The sequence below is a fragment of the Pelophylax lessonae genome, assembly GCF_965119305.1.
Source record: "Pelophylax lessonae genome assembly, chromosome: 8".
Taxonomy (NCBI): Eukaryota; Metazoa; Chordata; class Amphibia; order Anura; family Ranidae; genus Pelophylax; species Pelophylax lessonae.
Window position 1 is genome coordinate 252,706,889 of NC_138775.1, and position 22,471 is coordinate 252,729,359.

A 22,471-nucleotide genomic window follows, 5' to 3' on the forward strand; every position below is an offset into this window, starting at 1 on the left:
TTGTTCTACACTTTTTTGAGTCACATGTATAGAGCTAGTAAAACAAAAACAGATTAAAGAAATTAAAAAGTGTTCAGCAAAGCCATTTTTAAATAGTATTCTAAAGTGTACCCAGAAAATATTTTAAACGATTTTTACTCATTTGTTCTAGATATTCTTATAGTGATTGTAAAGTCACATTTTTTTTTTCAATAACAAACATGTTATACTTACCTGCTCTGTTGCAGTGGATTTGTACATAGCAGCCCGGATCCTCCTCTTCTAGGGTCCCTCTTTGCTGCTCTTGGCTCCTCTCTTCAGTCAAATGCCCCCACAGCAATCAGCTTGGTATGGGGGGCACCCGAACCGAGCTGCGGCTCCATCTGTCCAGACACAGAGCTGTCATTCGGCCCCGCCCCCTCTCTCTTCCGATTGGCTTGCTAACTGACTTTGATTGACAGCCGCGGGAGCCGATAGCGTCGCGGCTGTGTCTCAGCCAATCAGGAGGGAGAGTCCCGAACGGCCAAAGGATTCGTGAACATTGCTGGACAGAGTTCGGGTTCAGGTAAGGTTTTTTTTATCTTAATGCATAGAATGTATTAAGATAAAAAACTTCGAACTTTACAATTCCTTTAAGGGAATTGATGTATGTCATGCATATACACACAGCTTCGCTGAATGATTGCTATATATTAGCCTAACCTTCCTGAACCTCCTATTTGAATCAGCCAAATATATTCCGAGGTCATCAAAACAAAATCTATACAAAGCTTAACAGTTAATTTTCTTTAGAAAACAGCCACAACTTGAGTGGAAAAACCTGTCCTGTGACAGCATACTACATGGAAGGACCCCTTCTTATGTGGAAGCAGTGGTCTCTCTTTAATGCTCCCTTCTGGGTGAGACCTAAAGCCCTGCAATCAGCAAAAGCTCATGCTCCCTGCCCACAGAGAGCAATGGCCCTTCTCTAAAACCTATTGCAAAATGAACCACTTAATTATTCTTTTCAATTAATCTGAGAAGACTAGTATACTTGCAGTGAGAGAGGCAGAAAGTAAGGCTACACAACTGTGCATGTAATACTAGGCATAATACAACCAGTTGATGTAACAAGGCAAATATGGCTGCCCTGTGTGCATATTTTACAGAAAAATTTTAAAATTGTACACTTAAAAAATGTAAAAGACACTAATACAATTACCTAAATTAAAATGATCACAATGATATACAGTTGATACAGAAAACCTAAGCGAATTTAAAAGACAAAATAAAACAGACCCAAAAAGTGAAGATATGCTATTCTATAGGAAACCTCTACAAATGTTTAATTGCACCTAAGCAAAACTCTGAAAATTCTGCCTTTTTTTCATAAATTCCTCCTAGAAAATAGCATTGTGGCTGTGACTGCTAGTTTCACCAGATTTTTGATTGAGATTTGGTGATGTTACTACTAAACCGCATCACTGCTCTGTTTGCTGGAGGGAAATCTGTATCTGAGCACCTGCAGTGCATGATCTCCCAGTACATAATGAGTACTTCAGGGAAAAGTCCCCAGGTACAATGGAAATGGTTGTGGATTAACAGAATGAGTACTTCAGGGAAAATTCCCCAGGTGCAATGGAAATGGCTAAGGACTAACAGTAAATCCCATGCAGCAAATCTCAGCTGCAATGCATATGGTTGGAAACCACACAATGAAGTATGTAGAGAAAGTCCTCAGCCACAAGTAAACCTTCTGGCATTGGCACGTATTGATGTGCCATCCTGGAGGAGTTGGACTGCCTGTGCAACCTCTATAGGGTCCAGGTATCGCCTTATGATACCAGGAGTGACACTGACCCTAGCCAAATGCAAAACTAGTGAAAAAAACAGTCAGAAAAGATGAGTAGGGAAAAAAATGTCTGTGACCTCCACCTGTAAAACCATTCTGTTTTAGAGGTTGTCTCATTGTTGCCCATCTAGTGCACCTGTGAAACTGATTAGCAGCCCCATCTGCTGCTGACCAATCAGAGATGTATTCATGTGATGACATCACCGTGGTAGGCCCCACCCTACTTCCTTTGCTACTTAAGTGACCAGATCAATATCCCAGCAGTTTAATTGATTTGATGCAATACTCTGATTAAAAAGTGTTTCTTTAATTTTTTTGAGGAGTGTATATTCGGTATGAACACCAGGAATATAAAAAGAGTGAATACACTGTAACCCTTAGATATCTCCTGTATGATGACCTGTGCATTGCATTAATTATTTCCAGATAACGTTTGATAATAAAGCACACAGTGGACGGATTAAAATAACTTTGGATAATGATATTAGCATCCAGGAATGCAAAGACTGGCACGTGTCTGGATCCAGTAAGTATTGCTTTGATAACTTATTATCTGCAAACAATCATCATATGGGATTTATCTGTGTGGACTTTGATAAGCAGAACATCTGTAGACTTTAGAATGCGAGGAGGCATTTAAAGGTTTTGACAATTTATGGATTTATCAGGTACTTTGGGATGTGCAGTTATTTGAAGAACAGTTATCAATCGTTTGGCCTATGGGATGTACTTGTCTTCCCTGTTTTACGGAGCATGAGTTACAGTGGGTATAGAAAACAATCACCCCCTTTAAATAATCAAATTTTGTTGATGTGCAGCCTGAAATGAAGACAGACACAGTTTTTGTTTTATCCAGCATTATTTACTTCTAAGATCTAAGTGAAAGACAGAACATCAGCATGTCAGAAAACATAAAAAAAAATTCAAAAACAGAATCACTGAGTTGCAAAAAGGATCACCCCCTTGTGTCATTTTTTTGTTGAACCACCTTTTGCTTTAATTCCAGCCTTTAGTCTGTTGGCATATGTCTGTACTAACTTTGCACATGTGGACTTTGCAATATTTGCCCACTCTTCTTTGCAGAACTGCTCAAGTTCAGTTAAATTTGATGGTGACCCTTAGTGGACTGCAGTGTTCAAGCCATTCCACAGATTTTCAATGGGGTTTAAGTCTGGGCTCTGACTAGGCCATGCAAGGACGTTCACCTTTTTCTCCTTCAACCACTGTGTGGTCATTTTTGCTGTGTGCTTTGGGTCATTGTCATGTTGGAAGGTAAACCTTACTATTGCCAACTTCCAGGCAAACTACAGCAGATTTTCCTAAAGAATCGGGATGGTATTTTGTCCCATCTATTTTTTCTTCAATCCTGACAAGTGTTCCAGTCTTAACTGCAGAGAAACACCCCCATAACAGGATATTACCACCTTCATGCTTTACTGTAGGAATGGTGTTATTTGGATGGTGAGCTGTATTGGATTTCGTTTGGTGTTGAAGCCAAATATTTCAAGTTTAGTCTCATCTAACCATAACACCTTTTTCAATGCGGCCTCAGAATCTTCAAGGTATGTTTTGGCAAAGCTCAGTGGTGACTGCATGTGGTCTTGCTTGAGGAGTGGCTTTTTTTCTTGCAACCCTCCCGTATAAGCCACATTTGTGGAGAATTTGTGATATTGTTGTCTTATGCACACAATTACCACTTTTTGTCATAAATTCCTGCAACTGCTTCAGTTGCTGTAGGCCTCTTGGGAGCCTCTCTGACCAATTTCCTCATGGCTCTTTCATCCTGAGTCATGTCCTGATCCAGGGATGGTCTGTGTTTTACCAAATACCTTCTGCTTCTTAGTAATAGACTTCACTGTGCTTCTAGGCATGGATAAAGACTTTGCATTTTTTTTTTCTATCCGTTGCCTGTCCACAGCTTTATCCTGGAGATCCCGGTGACAGTGCCTTGCCACCCATAGTTGATTTTTTGCTTCAGTTGTACTACCAGGGATTGAAATGCTCCAGGAAAGCTCTTTTCATGCCGAGCTAATCCAAATGACCACAGCTGATCACAGTTGAAAGCATGCCATTGAGAAGGTGTTAAGTTACATCTGATGTGAGTTTTAAGTCATTAAGTTACACCTAATGTAAGTCATTTTTAGGAGGGTGTGATCCTTTTTCCAACTCTGTAATTCTGTTTTTTTTTTATTTTTTTGAATGTTGGTGTTATATCTTTCAATTGGATGGTATAAGTTGCACTGAGTAAAATCAGCTGGATACAACAAAAATGTGCCTGTCTTCATTTCAGGCTGCAAAGCAACAATGTGTGATTATTTTAAAGGGTGGTGATTCTTTTCTATACCCACTGTATATTCTAATTGGCTTTAAGGGACAGCTAATTTAATTCATGTTCTACCCTTTCATATGTCTTCCCCATAGTGGGTGTTTAAGTTTTTTGTTTAGGTATCAAGGGTTGGGCATTAGGGTTAACAGTAGTGCTAGACTTAGTGTATGGTTAGGTTCCAAGGTGTTATTTAGGACTTAGTGAACTATATTTTTGTAAACCCTCACATATACCCAGTGAAGTAACTGGCCTCAGGTGACACACAGAGATGAAACAAGTCTTCCTACAGCAACTGTACCTGTTTGTCTACAGGCATCATTCCCCTAAATTCATTCAAAGTGCAGAATTTACACAGAATCTCCAAACTTGTAAAAGCAGGGGGGCGTAGAGCAGAAGTTACATCAGTGAGGGGAGCTCTGAGAGCTGATTGGAGGGAAGGGACACACCCCCTGCACACAGCGCACAGGAACAAAGCTAAGGCTGTCAATGTGCTGGAGATCCCTCCCCTGTCACCATTTTTCTCTTGGTGTCAAGAAAACTTGTCAGAAGTGACTCATGCTGATAGCTGAGGAAGGAGGCAGCAGAGAGAAATGACACTTAGCGTTTTGGATAGAGACAAGTACACACTATAGAGGGATATGCTTTGTTTGTATTTTATGTCTGAGGTTTACAACCACTTTAAGTCACCCCCTACTCTTTTCTGCTGCAAACTCCTTTGATTTGTCCTTCTGTACTTCCCTTCCCTGGCCTCTCCACTAACCTACACACTACTGTATGTATTGGATGCCTGGTTCTCTGCTGTGCATTGTGGTTCCTGGGGAAAAAAACCTTCTAGCCTTTACAGCCAAGGAAGCCGCCATATTTGCCTCAGTTTATACTGCAGTTGCCATTGTACTGAAAATGTGATCAGCTATGACACCACCCATTGGTGATGGCTTGACAGTTTAGTTAAGAGCTAATATAAGCACACTAGTAAATGTTACAGTTCTTATTCTAGGCATGCCCTGAATGTAAAGGTTTTGGGAAACAGGTAAATCAGTAAGTTTAGTTCCACTTTAAGAAATATAAGCAAATAAGACTCCATACTTGTTTTCCTCTTTAGCACTTTATATATTATTATTTTGTAATATATCTTCATAAATCCTCATCCATTCCCAATAAGGACTGATCTTGTCATTCTTTGCAGTACAGAAGAATACACATTACATGATGATATTTGATGCAGTTATCATCCTCACCTGTATTTCCTCCTTAACCCTCTGCATACGTTCTGTAGTTAAGGGAATTCACCTTCAAAGAGTAAGTACAGCTTTTATTAACTATAACTACAGTTCTGTTCAACGTGAATATTTACCAGAAGGATACAGGCTTTAGAATGGTTAATGTCTTTGAATCAACCATGATTTTACAGATTTTTAAAAATGTTTATTTACAGAGGAAGTAAACCCTGCAAAATTAAATGAGAAAAAAAAAAACCTGTAAGACAAAGGCATAATGAGCTAGTATGCATCGCATACTAGCTCATTATTAAATACTTACCTTTGAAGCCCCCGCAGTGCCGCCCGTACAGCGACAGGATGGTCGACATGTTCGGCCGACCTGCTTCCTGGTTTGCGTCCTCCGGCCATCTGATTGTCTGGAGACGCGATTACATCACTCCCACGCATGCGTGCGGGACCTGCTTTTCATTGTTCATGGCACAGGGCTCTGAAGGAATGGCACGGGAGGCCGTTCCTTCAAAGTGCATGCGCTTATGACGTCATCGGCTGCATTAAAAGTAAAAAAATCTCCTAAACGGTGCAAGTTTAGGAGATGTTTACAGTACCTATAGGTAAGCCCTATTAAATGCTTACCTATAGGTACAACTTCCAAGAGAGGGTTTACAACCAGTTTAAGTAAGGCTGTATTTAGCATGGACAGTGGGACAGTAAAGAGGGGCACTGCTTAGAGGAGTTATAACAGTATCTGTAGATCAACTGAGATATGAATGTATCTCATCATTAAAATAGTACAGGCATACCCCGCTTTAAGTACACTCACTTTAAGTACACTCGCGAGTAAGGACAGCTTGTTCAGCTTGGCATGACACTACTCCCGGTTTTTAACATTGGCGTCTATAGGAAATCTTGGTCAGCTTGACATGGCACTGCTCCCAAACCATAAGTGACAGGGATACCAAACTTAGGGAGCACAGAGAGGGGACCCAGGACTACAACATATCCTGCTTGTGGCTGGCCAGCTTGCCTAGGTAATCTACTATGTCATAGTCCTGGATCCTCTTAACATGCTCCCCAAGCTTGGTGTCCTTGTCACATGGTTTGGGAGCAATGCCATGTCAAGCTGACCAAAATTTCCTATGGAGCTAGTGTATTTACATGCATTGAGAAATGAAAAAAGGTATTGCTTTACTTTAAGTACATTTTCATTTTACATACATGCTCTGGTCCCATTGTGTACTTATAAGTGGGGTATGCCTGTATACTAGAAGAGCTTTAAAACAGCACATTGTTTCTACATTCTATTCTACACAGTGATTCTGTATGTTGTCTATATTGAGCAAAGTACCAGGTTCACTTTATAGGAATGATTATAGGTAGATTGTACTTACCGCCTTCATGCTCTCCTGCCTACAGACTGATTAAAATGCCTTAGTAAGTTGTGACTTGCTTAAATAGACATTGGGCTATGGATGATCCCTGATGCTTTAAATGTAATTTCAATGACTGGCTGCTCAGGTGCCAAGCACAAAATGGCAAAGAGATAGGGAGGGTGTCATGTTTCCAAAAGGAAATAGAATTCCCAGGGCAGTGATTTAAGTGGCTGATAAGCACTGGGAAGGTGAGCACTGTCTTTTTATGGTCCCGCAAGGCCTGTTACAGGTGAATAAGATATTTCTGGTGATAAACCTAAAGGCTCAGGATGGGAAACATCCATAGAGAATCATGGCTGTCTCTCCCACAACTATTGTGCAGATGCCATTCTCTATGGTCATTGACTGCCCTCTGCCCAGTACCTGCTCTAAGTTGTATGTACAAGAAGTAAAACCACGAAAAAAAAATAATTCATAGGCGTCCCCCTGGAATCTAAACTTCCCCTTTAAAGTGGTTGTTAAGCCACTTTATACCAGCCTGTCTGGTCTGTTTATTAATCCTGTGTGCCTGTGCCCCTGTGTCTGTGTATGCGTTTTAAAAAAAAATAAGCCGTTTCTTTATCAGTTTATAGAGAGCTGATCGCCCCTCACGTGACCCGCCAGCTCTCTCCGTGGTCAGTTTACAGAGGGAAGGACATAGCCAGGCAGGATCAGCCAGGTATTTCTGGTGATAGAAGGGGCCAAATTACACAGCACAAGCACTATGCTGTATAAACTGCTTTAAGGGAACAGGATCAATATTTTTTTTTTTTTTTAGGTTAACAAACGTTTAAAAATAAATTCTGCCTTTTCCCCTTTAAAAATAAATACTCGCGAATCGGGGCTCACGCAGTTCATGACATTGTCGAAAAGGGGCAGAGCATAGGTGTACTTAAAATAATGCACCCATAAAAGAATTCACTGACCTGGAAACAGGTTTGGCAGTGACAACTAGGTTTAAATGTGGAAAAGGAAAAGTCGCACATCAATGACGTCATTCAGCTTAGACAATTTGTATTCAGCAATAAAGCAACATGTTCATCCCTGCCAGTAGACCTTCCCTATCAGACGTGTTTCATACTTATTGGCTTAGTCATGGAGAGGCTTAAATGTGGACTAAAGTTTTGTGGATGATCATTGGGTGTATGCTTGGAAGCTCAGTTCATAGAAATTGTTTACTCTGGTAAAGTTCTAAGTACATGAGTTATGCCAACCTATAAATGCCCATACTTGCCTGGTCAATAAACCATATATTTATTCACTTTTCAGGAATATGTAATGTATGTCCAACAACGATTGTCAAAGGCTGTGCCCTGGTCAGATCAAATGGAGTTTGTCAATGGCTGGTACATTCTGATTATTGTGAGTGATATTTTATCCATCGTAGGTTCCATTCTGAAGATGGAGATCCAGGCAAAGGTTAGTAGGCAAGAAACATCAAGGCCTCAATGGTGAACTCTTCCTAAAATTAATTATGCCCTTGTAAAAAGTTACAATTACATTTTTTTGCTAAGCATAACAAAAAAGGCTTCATTTTTCTTTACTTCATTTGAAGGAAAAAAATGTAATAAGATTATTCATACATGTATTTAAAATTAAGATTGCTCACTAATATTCTGTTGCTGGTCATCCACAGCCCAGCAGGGAAACTATGATGTTGATTAACAGATGAAAATAGGTACTCATAAGCAGGACTTTTTTTTTTTTGGAACGTGTTCTGTCACCTCCGGCACTGGCCCTGTGTTCACTGCTCATAACTAACTTGTAAATACAGAAGCCCAGCTTCTGTATTTACAAGTGACAGTGCACCTCTCTAGACAGCTCACACAGAATCCTCTCTGCCCTGCACATCCCTAAGACCGCAGAGAAGGGGGCAGGGAATGTACACAGCCTCTCTAGTCTCGCAGCAGTAGCTCCTCCTGATGCTCCCAGCCTGCACTCACCTGATGCAAGTTGTAGCTACTCTTCTGCAGCAGTCCCTTTCTTTGGTACTTTCTAGGTGGGGGAGAGGGGGATTTGGGAGTGGGAGGAGAGCTCTGTAGTAAGAGTGGGGGTGTGGGTTGGGGAGAATTTGGGGGAAGCCCTTTTTGGCTGTAAACTGGCCTGTGTGCCTAGCACACTCCTGAACTTTGTACATTTGTACATAACACACTACTGAACTCTGCACTCTGTAGATAATGCACTTCTGAAATCCTGCACCCTTTGCATAATGCACTTCTGGACCCTGCACTTGTGCATAATGTACTTCTGGACCCTGCACTTGTACATAATGTACTTCTGGACCCTGCACTTGTGCATAATGTACTTCTGGACCCTGCACTTGTGCATAATGTACTTCTGGACCCTGCACTTGTGCATAATGTACTTCTGGACCCTGCACTTGTGCATAATGTACTTCTGGACCCTGCACTTGTACATAATGTACTTCTGGACCCTGCACTTGTGCATAATGTACTTCTGGACCCTGCACTTGTGCATAATGTACTTCTGGACCCTGCACTTGTACATAATGCACTTCTGGACCCGTTACACAAATCAAGACAAACAATGTCACCATCAGTACTATGGCAATCTGAAAAGGACATTCCAACAATAAGGAGAATTTGGGACACATAACCTTACAATAATATTCTATCCATAATAAGATCAAGGGAAATAAGGCCAGGGGGGAACCAGCCACAAGCCCCAGATCTTTTTAACATTTCCCAGGGCATTCCCATCGACGTTTACTTGACAAGTTGTGTCATCATAATTGTGACATATTTATATTTCAACCTGTACAGCTGTATATATGCAATATAGCAGGGTTCTCCAAACTTTCCTAAACACAGGGCCAGTTTACTGTTTCTCAGACATTAGGGGGGCTGGGCTAGGACCAGTGAGAGTAGAAAATGCCCCAGTGTCAGTGGAAGTAGACAATGAGGTTTATTTACTAAAGGCAAATCCACTGTGCACTACAAGTGCTTTGCAAGGGCGCTTGGAAGTGCAGTTGCTGGAGATCTGAGGGGAAGCTCTGCTAATTTCTATCATCCAATCATGTTAAAGCAAAAATGCGGTTTTTATTTTCCCTGCTTGCCCCTTCTGATCTTCAGTGACTGCACTTCCAAGTGCAAGCTTAGTGGAAACTTGGTGGCTAGTGGGAGGTGTAAAATGACATAGCTTCTGTGGTCAGTAGGAGGAGAAGTAGTGCCCCATCATTGGTATTCGTTGGAGGAACAGTAACCCATCATTGATATTAGTGACAGCAATAGTGTTCCATTGTTGATATCAGGGAGAGGAATTATGCCCCATAGTTGGTGTCAGTGGAAGGAATAGTATCACGTCATTGGTGGCAGTGGAAGGAAATTGCCCCATTGTTGGTGTCATTGGTAGGAATAGTACCACATCTTTAGTGTCAGTGGGAGGAATAGTACCACATCTTTGGTGTCAGTGGGAGGAATAGTACCACATCTTTGGTGTCAGTGGGAGGAATAGCTCCCCACTGGTGATGTCAGTGGAAAGAATGGTGTCTCATTGTTGGTGTCAGTGGGAGGGATACTGCCTCATATCAGTGGGAGGAACAGTGTCCTGTGGGATGGATGGCAGTTTGAAGATCACTGCAATACAATATCTACTATATATTAACAAGACATAGCATTCTGATATCTCTAGTTTAGTCTGTTATTTATTATTAATAGTATTATTATTATACAGGTTTGTGGGTGCTGGGTTGAAGAATATATGACCAAGTTTATGCATCAATTCTTCCATAATTTTTGGATTATGTTAAGCGCTAGGGGGTCTCTAAGTGTGTATTGCCATCAAATAATAAAGTCACAAAAAAATATAAAATTATAAAAAAATAAAAAATAACATAAAAGGTAGGGGGGTAAAGAAGAAGGGGATAAAAGGAAATAAAAGGATACCTGCGATTGGAAAATGTAATGTTATTTTCCAGCATTTTGGAATGTTTGCATAGAGACTGAAAGTAATATTTGTCTGTAACTCATTTGTAGTCAATAGCACACTGACAGTACAGACACAGATTGATATTTATCATGGACAGACCTCAGGGTAAAAGGGTTATGTAAACAAGCAATCCATTAATTTAGTAAGGGGTCATTCAACCAAAAGCTGATATTTAAAATCTGTATCACTCGAGTACCATGGTGGTGCCATATTGCAGTGTGATGGAGCAAGCTAATACCTTGCTAATGACTTGCATTATCGCTACCGATCCTTACATGGCTTGTTCTAATAGCAGTTTAGAGCTCCCATTATGGTAGCCAATTCCCTGCACCACCTGTGCTATTACTTTTTCATAACTTCCAGCACATGCCTCCTAGTACTTACTGGTTTGATAATTATTCTTAGCTATCATTACCACATATGACCTGCTTTGTAGGGTGTTCATAAGGTTCATTGCCATATGCCTACTCCTTTCATGTATAAATTTATCATTACACATGTTAGAAAATCTACAACCCTTTTCCACTCCTGCAGTGTTTCTGCTTCCTATTACTGTTTGTTTTCAGTCACCTAACTTCATCTTCTTTGTTCGTATGTAACGATTGGCCTTGAGCCTTCACCAACTGCTGGTCATTACTCAGCGCTGCAGCTTAAGTCCCTCCGCAGTGAACACCTGCCCCCATCAGGAATGCTTACATAGACTGCTGGACATGTCTATTCCTGATCAACAGGTTCTTCTTAACTTCTGTCTGCACTATTCAGGATAACTCCTGAGATTTGGACTATGTTTTGTAGCTGCTCTGACTCTTTGCCTTGTTTCTGCTTTTGTCTATCATGTCAGACCAAATTCCTGAGAATGTCACTCCTGTTCATTGTGCCGTTAAGCCAGCTATAGATGGTTTGAATCACGGCTGGTTCAGCAGGGACCGGCTGAGATTTGATCTATGTATGGGCAGGCTGATTGTACCCAAGTTGATCCATCGGTCGACTTGGGTACCACTAGCAAGTTGGATTTCTAGCATGTGATTATTGCCAGTGGCTTTAGCCGCTAGCCATAATTACTGTGCTCTTCCCAGCATCCCCCCCAGGAGAACACAATAGCTCCACAGAAGGGATTACCCCCATCAAAACTGATTGTGTTGATGTGGGAATCAAGCAATTTTCTTTGCAGGAAAGAAAGTCACATCATCTATGGCCTGTCTTAGTGAGCTGCCACCCCTGGAAAAACTGTGGGTTCACTAAATTCTGTTACACCTTAATTATTTATGCAACACTTGATTCCCTCTTCAAGCTGATCTGTTACATGGTCCCAGATCTAAAGATACTAGCTCCTTGTATACAGAAACTGATAATATTCCTAAAACAGACCAGAGTCTCAGTATGATTTGATCAGTAAACTGTTTGTAGTTCTAATCGCTATACCAGCTCCTCTACAATTCTGATTCTGTATGCCACTTTTTCTATAAACTATTCATAGATGAAGAATATTCAGATGTCTATCGCTGCACCTGATTCCCTGCACCAGCTGATCAGTAAACTGTTTGTAGCTCTCGATTGCTGTATGTAATTTCCAGTTCCATCATTTATTATTTATCACTTCTCACAGCTCTACCTCATTCCCTGTTTCACCTGACATTAACTGATGTTACCTGTTGTAAGGTTCAGCTTTAATCGAAGAGCTCGCTGAGAGGCAAAAGAAGCTTTGCAAGTAAAGTCCCTCTAGCTCCTCACCACAACACTCTTATCTAAAGGTTGCGGTAGGGTGTATCTCCATATTAATCCCATCTACCTAATAAAGGGCAGGACTCTGGGTGGTACATACACACCATCACAATCAACTGGGGCTATCGCACTGTCAATAATGTCCGTGAACCCCCTGGTCTTTAAAGCGGAGTTCCGGGCACCAAAAAAAAATGTCAATGAACATACCCCCGGGACAGTCAGGGCTAGTACATTCCACAATGGATAGCCTCTGATCTATCCCGGTTCACACTTACCTTTTAGAAGAAACACTTACCTTGAAAATTTCTTCTCCAGCGCTGCCATCTCAGGTGTGGGCAGCTGAAGCCAGTGCGATCCTTTCTGCGTCCTCTTCCGTCCTCTTCGGTCCCACGATGCACTGCGCCGGCCCCGCCGTCACTTCCGGGGCTGCAGCGTCATCCCTGCACAGCTTCTGGGCATGCCCAGAAGCTGTTTAGCAAGGTATGATGCGCCTGCACCGGAACTGACGTCGGGCCGGTGTCGGCACATTGACACATTTCAGCTCCCAGGAATCATTGCAAAGCGGAAGTGACGGCGCGGGCCGCGGCCGCTGAGGAAGTGGAAGAGAGGTGAGTATACTTTTCTGCAATTACAAGGTAAGTAAAAAAAAAAAAAAAATCTTAACTATCCATTTCCTTTTCAGGTGACCTAGAAGCAAGCGGATGGCCCTAAATCGATTTTGGGGCTGAAACTCCGCTTTAAACTGCCCTGTTCTCCACAATTCACTTCAAATATATACTGTTCAAAAATCTGAACCTGTAGTATATACCATAGGATCTGTAAACTGAACATCATTCATATCACTGTACTCTGTTTTTTTTCTGCAATCTACTTGTAGGCAGGTGCAGTCTATTTTCTCCACTGTAAGTGGCGCTTGACCACATCGGCATTGCAGCTGGAGGGGGAGTTAAGAGGAAATGGTCCCTCTATGGTTTCCTGGGTCACTGGGGAAGCTATCCAGTTGGATGCTGCCACCCCATGTGACTCTGGTGGCCATCTTGAGACCCTGGCTCCTGGGCTTGGTGCGCTTTTCGAGCGTGGTTAGTGTAGGGACAGGTCACCCTTCTGTCAGGGACAGTAAACAGTGGTAGTGAGAGGTCCCAGATGGATAGGGAAAGGATAGGAAGATGCCATCCTTCCTGGAAGCCTCCCCGCTTGGGTATGGACTAGCCAGGCAACATTCTGTCCCTCAAGACAGACACTGTCAGCACTTCTGAGATCTGTTCTGCTACACACTGCTGTTACATCCTGTGAGTGTTCCCAGTCAGGTGTCCTCCCGCCAGGCTTGTTGTGAATTACTTAACTTTAACTTTACTACAAGTTCTGTTTCCTACAACTGGACTCTAAGTTTTTATTGCTGCTACATTGTGCTGCACCTCCCTGTGCCTGTATACCTGTGCCATTTGATTTGCTCCACTAACTGGTCCCAGCTTTAATATCTGTATCTCCTCCTCAAAACAATTGTTACAAATCTGCTCATTGCGGTTATTTGCCTGATTGCATAATTACCATTATATGTCACCGGCATACCGCCTGTTTTAACCCTAAAAAAGCCAAAGCACCATGCCACAACCGCTGGCTCCGGGACAGTCCCTGCTGCTTCCGCAAACTTCGGGGTTATAGAGGCAAGTACTGAGGCATTGAGGGTAGGCTGCTGCAGATGTCATTCTGGGAGGAGGGAGCTGGGCTTTGTCCCACCCAGGACTGCGTATGCACTCGTGTCTCGTTAGCAGCTGATTAAGTAAAGGAGAAACTCACAAACAAAGCAGAGGGGGAGGCAGTTTAAGGACCAGCTAAGGCATAAGTAAGACTAGGCATCTTCTGTAAGTATTGAGACCATGTGCTGAAATGTACCAAAAAAAAAAAAAGGTTTAATATCACTTTATCATGGGGATTACATTTCCAGAAACAAAATGCATGCCCAAGCCCCTACTGTTATTTTCTATCATGGTCCTAGCACGTGACTTTCTTTTTACCATTTGAAATTGTAATGCTTCTGAAAGGTAAAAAAAATTAAAACAATGTACACTAATTACATGTTTTCTTCTCAAGCAGAGCCTGGCAAGTTATGATGTGTGCAGCATTCTCCTGGGGACATCTACCATGCTAGTATGGCTGGGAGTTATCCGTTATTTAGGATTCTTTCAGAAATACAATGTAAGTACTCCCCATGTGACTGTTTTCATTTTAATTTGGTTTTCCTTATGTAAATTTACCGTACGGATATTTCTGTTTTTATTTGCAGCTACGGAATCCTAATAAATCGGGAAGAGTGGAGTAATTATATCTAAATAGATTTAGCTGCTGGCAAATTTTTACTAACTCTCAGTTGTGCTCCCTGGTTGTAAAGGCTAATGGCTTTTTACCTTCTTGCATTCTATGCAGGAAGGTAAAAAACCTTCAGTTTGCAGCTTACTCCGCAGCTCCCCTAAATATATACCTGAGCCGATCTTGATCCAGCAATGTGCACGAGAGCTACTGCTGTCCCGGCTCTCTGCCTCCTCATTTGCTGAGACACAGCAGCGGGAGCTGTTGGCTCCTTCTGCGGTCAATCACAGCCATTGAGAAGGGACCAGTGAACAGAGCTGAGACCCTTTCTTTAGTGTCTTTTGTGGCTTGCTATGGGAGCACTCTGCCAGGGGGGGTTTGGGAGCCAGGAACTTTTAATATTAGTTCACTTACCTGTCCAGGGATCTCGTGATGTCAGCACCCCAGCCAGTTTTCAGATCGGCTCTCGGGTGCTGCAGCTGCCATTCGTGGTAAGGTAAACCGGCAGTGTAGCCTTTCGCAATGCGCTTTCTAACTGGTCCTGCAGCGAATGAGGGAGGCCGAACTTCCGAGGGACCTTGCCTTGGCGGGGTCTCACAGAAGTGGGGACGGGTACCTGTCAGAAAAAGGTACCTGTCCCCCCTCCTTTCCCCTGAAAGGGGCCAAATGTGAACCGGAGGGGGGGGGGTGGAGGAAAGGGATAAGCGGAGCTTCAACTTTTGGGTGAAACTTTGCTTTAAAAGACACCAACAACCTCTTTCATGTTGCTTTCCCTAATAATTCCAATGAAAATTCAATGCACATTTCTCTATTTGTGCAGAAAGTGATTGGACACAGCGGTAGCCAATCAGCTGGTTCGGCGGGCTCGATTTCCGCCTGGAACCGCCGATCGTTCGGGACACAAGCAAAACCGCAGTCTGCCTATGTAAACATGGCAAATTGCAGTTCTGTCAATAGGGAAGGCATTGATTCTGTGTTTCTGCAAAGCAGGGACATTAATCAATGCCTTCCCCTAGTACAAGCACCTCCCCACAGTAATCAAGCACTGGCTAGGCACACAGTTAACCCTTTGATATCCCCTGATGTTAACACCTTCCCAGCCAGTGTCATTAGTACAGTGATAGTGCATAATTTTAGCTCTGATCACTGTATTAGTGTCACTGGTTTCCAAGAAAGTGTCACTTAGTGTCAGATTTGTCCACCGCATTGTTGCAGTCCTGCTACAAGTCGCTAATCGCCACCATTACTAGTAAAAAAAAAAAAAAAAATTCCATAAATAAATCCCAAAGTTTGTAGACGCTATAGCTTTTGTGCAAACGAATCTATATAAGCTTATTGGGATTTTTTTTACCAAAAATATGTAGCAGAATACATATTGGCCTAAATTTATGAAGAAATTTGATTTCTTACATTTTTTTATTGGATATGTTTTACAGCAGACAGTAAAAAATATTGTTTTGTTTTCAAAATGAACCAATAACTGTTGCTGTGCTTATCCCTTTTATCTGTATCAAATAATAATAAATGCACCACATCGTATCAAAAAATCCCCATGATGAAGTGCATCAATCATGAACAGATATAATCAAACTTCTCTATTATAATCAAACTCCTCTACATATTCCATCTATGACAATCTATATGGCGCTTCCAATCATAGAACGTGTATAAATCACAGTGAAGAATATATATATATATATATATATATATATATAATGAATACAGTGAATATATATACAATACATAAATAAATTGCAACTTTTTAAGTGTCCTTCAAAAGTAATCCAAGTTGTGATGCAGTTCAAAAAAGTAAATCAAATATTCTCCACAATAATGTGCCAATCCTCCCACCATCTTAGTAATCTATTCTAATACATTGATTCCTACTTCACAGGCAAACAATCAAATAAAAACAAAATATAACATTGGAAACTTATATTGATTACTTTCTTCGCTCTTATATCTATATTCAAATCCATATTGCACCATCTTGTGGACAAAACTGAGAAGGCACTAGTAATTAAAATGACACGCTTGTAAAGTAGGAATCACTGTATTAGAATTGGTTACTAAGTCTACAAATGAATCATATGTTTATGATTGATACACTTTCATCATGGGGATTTTTTGAAACAATGTGATGTATTTATTATTATTTGATACACGTGTAAGGGATAGGCGCAGCAACAGTGATTCGTTTATTTTAAGTTTACATTGTGTGAACACAGTTTGGTTGCTTGCAGCTATCCGTTATATTTGATCTTTATATACAGGCCATAATAGGTAGCACAGGATAGTACCATTCTTCTTGAAAGTTTTTTTCAAAATTGTCTGTCTTGTTTATAGCACAAAATATAAAAACCGCAGAGGTGATCAAATACCAGCAATTGAAAGCTCTATTTGTGGGGAAAAAAGGAAATCAATTTTATTTGGGTACAGCGTTGCATGACCAAGCAATTGTCAGTTAACTTCTTCCAGACCGCCCGCCGCACATATACTGCGGCAGGCTGGCCTTCCTGTGCGAACCGACGTACCCCTACGTTAGTCGCGCGCCTGCTGCTAGGGGGCAAGCGCGCGCTGCAGACGGCGCACTCCCGCCCCCCACTCAGCAGCGGGGACTCCAATGCACGGGGCCGGGGGCTCCGATTGCCACCAACCACCCGCGATTGCTCCCTGCTGAGAGAGAAGGACGGTCAGCTGTTATAAACACAGCTGACCGTTCTTCTCTCTGGAATGATCACAGAGCGCCTGTGATCCTTCTATATAGGATCACAGATCTCTGTGATGATTTCAAAAGCCCAACCCCCCCACAGTTAGAAACACTCCCCTAGGCTTACATTTAACCCCTTGATCACCCCTGGGTTAACCCCTCCCCTGCCAGTGTCATTATTACAGTAATAGTGCATAATTTTAGCACTGATTACTGTAGTAATGTCACTGGTACCCCCAAAAGTGTCAAAAATGTCAGTTAGGGGTCCAATCTGTCTGCCACAATGTCGCAATCCCGCTAAAAATTGCAGATCGCCGCCATTACTAGTAAAAAAAAAAAAAAAAATGACATAAATCTTTCCCGTAGTTAGTAGACGCGAAACCAATCAAAATACGCTTATTGCAATTTTTTACCAAAAATATGCAGCAGAAATCAAATTGGCCTACAATGTTAAAAAAATTAGATTTTTAATTTTTTTTTGGGGGGAATGTTATATAGCAGAATGTGAAAAATATTGTTTTTATTTCAGAATTGTCACTTTTATTTTTATAGCGCAAAAAATAAAAATCTCAATATCAAATACCACCAAAAGAAAGCTCTATTTGTGGGAAAAAAAGGACATCAATTTTTTTTTAGCACGACCGCGCAATTGTCCATTAAAGTAACGCAGTCCAGAATCGCAAAAAAATGGCCTAGTCATTAAGGGGGCAAATCCTTCCGGTCCAGAAGTGGTTAAAGTAACGCAGTGCCGTATTGCAAAAAATGGCCTGGTCATGAAGCGGGGTACATCTTCCGGAGCTGAAGTGGGTAATGCAAGGAATGCATTACATGTTTAGGCTTTAGAACCAATTGAAGCTACTGTACTGCCGGCTTTAGTGTTGAGGCAGCATGGAGTGGGTGGTGCCAAGTGATTAACTCCAGAACGAAAAATACAGTAGTATATTTTTATGCAAAACTTGGGAAGTGATGTTGATTATATTGATAGAATGGCAGGTTATGTAAAGTTATTTTTATATGCATTTGCTTTACACAGCTCTTGATCCTTACTCTGAGAGCGGCACTTCCAAACGTGATGCGCTTTTGCTGCTGTGCAGCTATGATCTACCTAGGCTACTGCTTCTGTGGCTGGATTGTTCTGGGACCCTATCACACCAAGGTAATGTACCAGCATGGCACCATAGTAATGGTCCCTGAGAGCAAGTGTAGTTGTACTGACTGGTATGCTTGTTTCTTTCCCAGTTCCGGTCTCTGGACATGGTGTCCGAGTGTCTGTTCTCACTTATAAATGGCGATGATATGTTCACTACATTTTCCATCATGCAGCAGAAGAGCTACTTAGTGTGGCTGTTCAGCCGTGTCTACCTCTACTCCTTCATCAGCCTATTCATCTATATGGTTCTCAGCCTTTTCATCGCTCTGATTACTGACACTTATGATACAATTAAGGTGGGTACATTTCCAGTTTACTTTTAGCTTTCATTTCCTAAGACCCTGTTCACATAGGGGCGCCGCTACTTGCTACTTGAAGTCAATGCAGGTCGCCTCCAGGTCGCCCCAAAGTAGTACAGGACCCTTTTTCTAAGTCGGAACGACTTGTGTCGCTCCTATTAGAACGGGTCCTGTGCTAATCTATGGCAGGCGACCCACCGCGCCTGACAAGTCGCGCTAGTGTGAAGTCGACAAAAAAATAATGATTTGCCACCTGAACACTAATCAAGGGTATTCACAACACCAAAATAATAATTAAAAGATTATAAAAGTGCAGGGCAAAATGAGCCAATCACAGTTCAATAATAACAAAATGCAAAAGTCAATGTATTCAGTTTAGGGAACCACAGAGCCCAGACTGCAGCAGGATGGTCTCTGCTGCTGCTGTCTGGACTCTGTGGTTCACCAAACTGGATACATTGACTTTTGCATTTTGCTATTATTGAACTGTGATTGGCTCATTTTGCGCTGCACTTTTATATTCTTTTTATTCCCTAAAATGGATTTGAAAACTAAATAAGACTATCCCTACTAGGAGGAATAGTGTCTTTGTTCTATTAAAGCTGGCGTTATCAACCCAGGGTTTTGTTCATATCACTAATGATCAGGTTATTAGAGAATTATTAGAGAATAAGGTCTGAAACTGTTTCCACTGTTTGGCTAAAAGGAATAATTTGGTGGCTTTCCAGTATTTAGGGATCAAGCATTTACTTGCATTTAGGAAATAGGGCATTATGATTAAATTCTTTATTGTTTATGTTCTGTAACCCACTTTCAGTTTACAGGAATATTTTTGTTGGGCTCTTGTGCCTGACCAATGACCAATGTTTATTATATGAAGAACTAAAAGAATATGATTTTACACTCCACCCTTGCAGAATTGCCAGAAAGAGGGTTTTCCAGAGTCAGAACTTCACAACTTTATCTCAGAATGTAAAGACTTGCCAACATCAGGCCGGTACAGGGAAGAAGGTGACATGACTGTATCTCTTCTGTGCTGCTGTGAACGGTAATTTCATTATTGATCAAAGTGATATTGGAGGTCATTGAGCTTTTTATGTAACATTTTGATCTTATGTCAGTGGTTATATTGGTGCAAGTTAGGTTAGGGTTAAATTGAATGTTCTACCAAAACTTTTTTTTGGGATAGAGGCAGGGTTCCCCTTTCAGGTTATACCGCTATCAGAGACCTGGTTATAGAAAGATTTTCCCTAATTTACTGTCCCAGTCATGGCTTCATCAGACAGCAATGATAAAAAAAAAGAGGTTTAATCTTTCAGTTCAGGCACAGCCCCACTGCAAAGAAGTATTTTCAGGTTTCCTGGAGTTCAACTTAAAAAAAAAAAAAAAACGTATATCACTAACAAAAAAATGGGATAGAAAAAGATGGGGCTTTACGGGCCAGTGGGAGCAGAAGGATCATACACAAAACCAGTTTATATAAAACAATAACATTTTATTGAGTCAAGGATAAAAAACATGGGCGAACATGCACATGTTCACACGTACAACATGAAAAGAATTCATAAAATCAATAAGAGTCATTGGAAATATAGAAACATATCCCGTTAGGGAAAAACCAAAAGCCTGTGTAGGATGGAGAATAGGTCTCAGAATGGAAGAATGCGGTCAATGTAGGTCCCCAGCAAGCCGACGCGTTTCGCTCAAGGCTTCCTCAGGGCCTGAGAGACCAAAACAGACCGGTATTTCCTTTTTAAATGACTCAGGAGGTGGCAGGTTGTAGCGACACACAGAATAATAGATATAGCTTCTTCAATATTAATATACAGCCTCCATATGTGTACTTATAAACGCCTGTTTCACTAAGCCTAAATGTCCAGCCTCGCCATCACCAACAAGAGCAGCGCTTTTTATATACTAGAAACGCACTTTATTCTAGCTTGATTATCAGGGTTCTCCAATATATTCAAATTATAAATATATATATATATATATATATATATATATATATATATATAAAATAATAGGTGATCAGCACTAATAGCTGCACTTCATATGTCCACCTATAGTTTCCTCTTCTTTTAGACGAGCCCAGTGAGGTAATCGTTTGATATACTCTTAGATATATACGGTGGTTACAATCTATTTATGGTATGCAGGTAGCTCCAGGCAGGAAAGGATAGCCTCGCAGTATCCTATTTCAGGGAGGTGGAGAGGACAATATGTCCTGGACTTAACAAATCCTTTAAGTGGTTCACGCCAGAAAGCCTGCCTGATTACTGCTTCTTCCCCATTGTATATCACTATACAAGTTTTATAGAGTTGACACTGACTCTCCTTGTATATTACACTCCAGTGAAACGCCTAAGTTAGACATTAACCTGTATTCGGGACAGCAACTTGCTGAGTTTCCCCATCAACACGGACCCTTGGCGGGGGATACACAGGGAGCTGACCCTGCCAGTAGAACACAGTGATTATTGTTACTGGCTATAGCTGCTGGCAGTAATTGCATGCCAAAAACCTGACATGCTGGTTGTACCCAAGTCAAACGATGGCTCGACTTGGGTACAATCAGCCTGCCCATATATGGTTTGAATCTTGGCTAGTCCCTGCTGAACCAGCCAAGATTCAAACCATCTATGGCCGGCTCAAGAGATGGTTGGAAAATATTGAATCTCCATTCTGTTTAGTGGAAGTTCAGCTATAAGTTTCACTTGTTAAATATGTGAAAAGAAACATAGAGCTCCATCTTAAGACTGGAAATATGAATTTACCGATATTCATATGTAATATTTTATATTTACCTGGCTATAGAAAATGTTTCCTTTCTGACCAAACATGTTAATATTGTTCTTATGGGAGTTTTTTTCTTTTTTCACAGGTAGAATGAAGCTGAAGTCAAAGATGTAGCTGCATCACAAGGAGATTTAGAATGGATCAGACACATTCCTGCCAGCAGTGAAAAGCCTGTTAAACTATATTATTTGAAATTAGAAGAGACTGCATTCCAGTTCAAAGACTTGTGACCTTGCCTGAATATGCAGGCTTTTCATAGATTTATAGGTCGAGCTGGGCTCTTTAGTTATTTTAATTATTTTAGAATGTATCTCATTCATGACTACCTGTGTGTGTTGGGCAGTCCTTGTCTGTTTGCATCATCTATGTAACCTAACTCAGTGTTGATTGTAAAAATTATACAAACCATAGGAAAGAAATCTCAGTAGAAAACTAGTAAAGGTGATCTGTGCTATTATCCTCCTTGCTATACCATCCAAAAGTACTTGTGCATAGAGGCTGTTGTAAGCTTTTTATTTCCTTCTCTTGTGCAACATCTATTTACATTTTTCCACAGCTGCCATCTATAGATTGCTAGACTGGAAATCAGACTTTTGAAGGTAATTTTTATTTCTCTTTTTTCATTGATGGACACAGCTCCTGATCTTCATGACCATTGGGTTATGCTGCCCCCTATAGGAGTAGGACACTAGGTAGAAAAATAATCTGGCTACACCTGCCTAGTGAGGAGTAAGGACCTAGTTCCTTGCTGGGATCTCTGGTCCTGGCAGA

At 41.3% G+C, this 22,471-nt stretch overlaps 1 protein-coding gene across 1 annotated transcript in view; it reads left to right on the top strand.

The window, feature by feature from the left end:
* Positions 1–22,232, top strand: part of MCOLN3 (mucolipin TRP cation channel 3) — an 85,505-nt gene extending 63,273 nt beyond the window's left edge. Inside the window, exons 8-15 of the mRNA XM_082265821.1 lie at positions 2,237–2,336; positions 5,323–5,435; positions 8,035–8,184; positions 14,530–14,631; positions 18,486–18,608; positions 18,692–18,898; positions 19,819–19,949; positions 21,786–22,232. Coding sequence (XP_082121947.1) covers positions 2,237–2,336; positions 5,323–5,435; positions 8,035–8,184; positions 14,530–14,631; positions 18,486–18,608; positions 18,692–18,898; positions 19,819–19,949; positions 21,786–21,789 — 930 coding nt within the window. The 3' untranslated portion in view covers positions 21,790–22,232. The remainder of the gene's footprint in view (positions 1–2,236; positions 2,337–5,322; positions 5,436–8,034; positions 8,185–14,529; positions 14,632–18,485; positions 18,609–18,691; positions 18,899–19,818; positions 19,950–21,785) is intronic.
* The last annotated feature ends 239 nt before the right edge of the window (positions 22,233–22,471 follow it).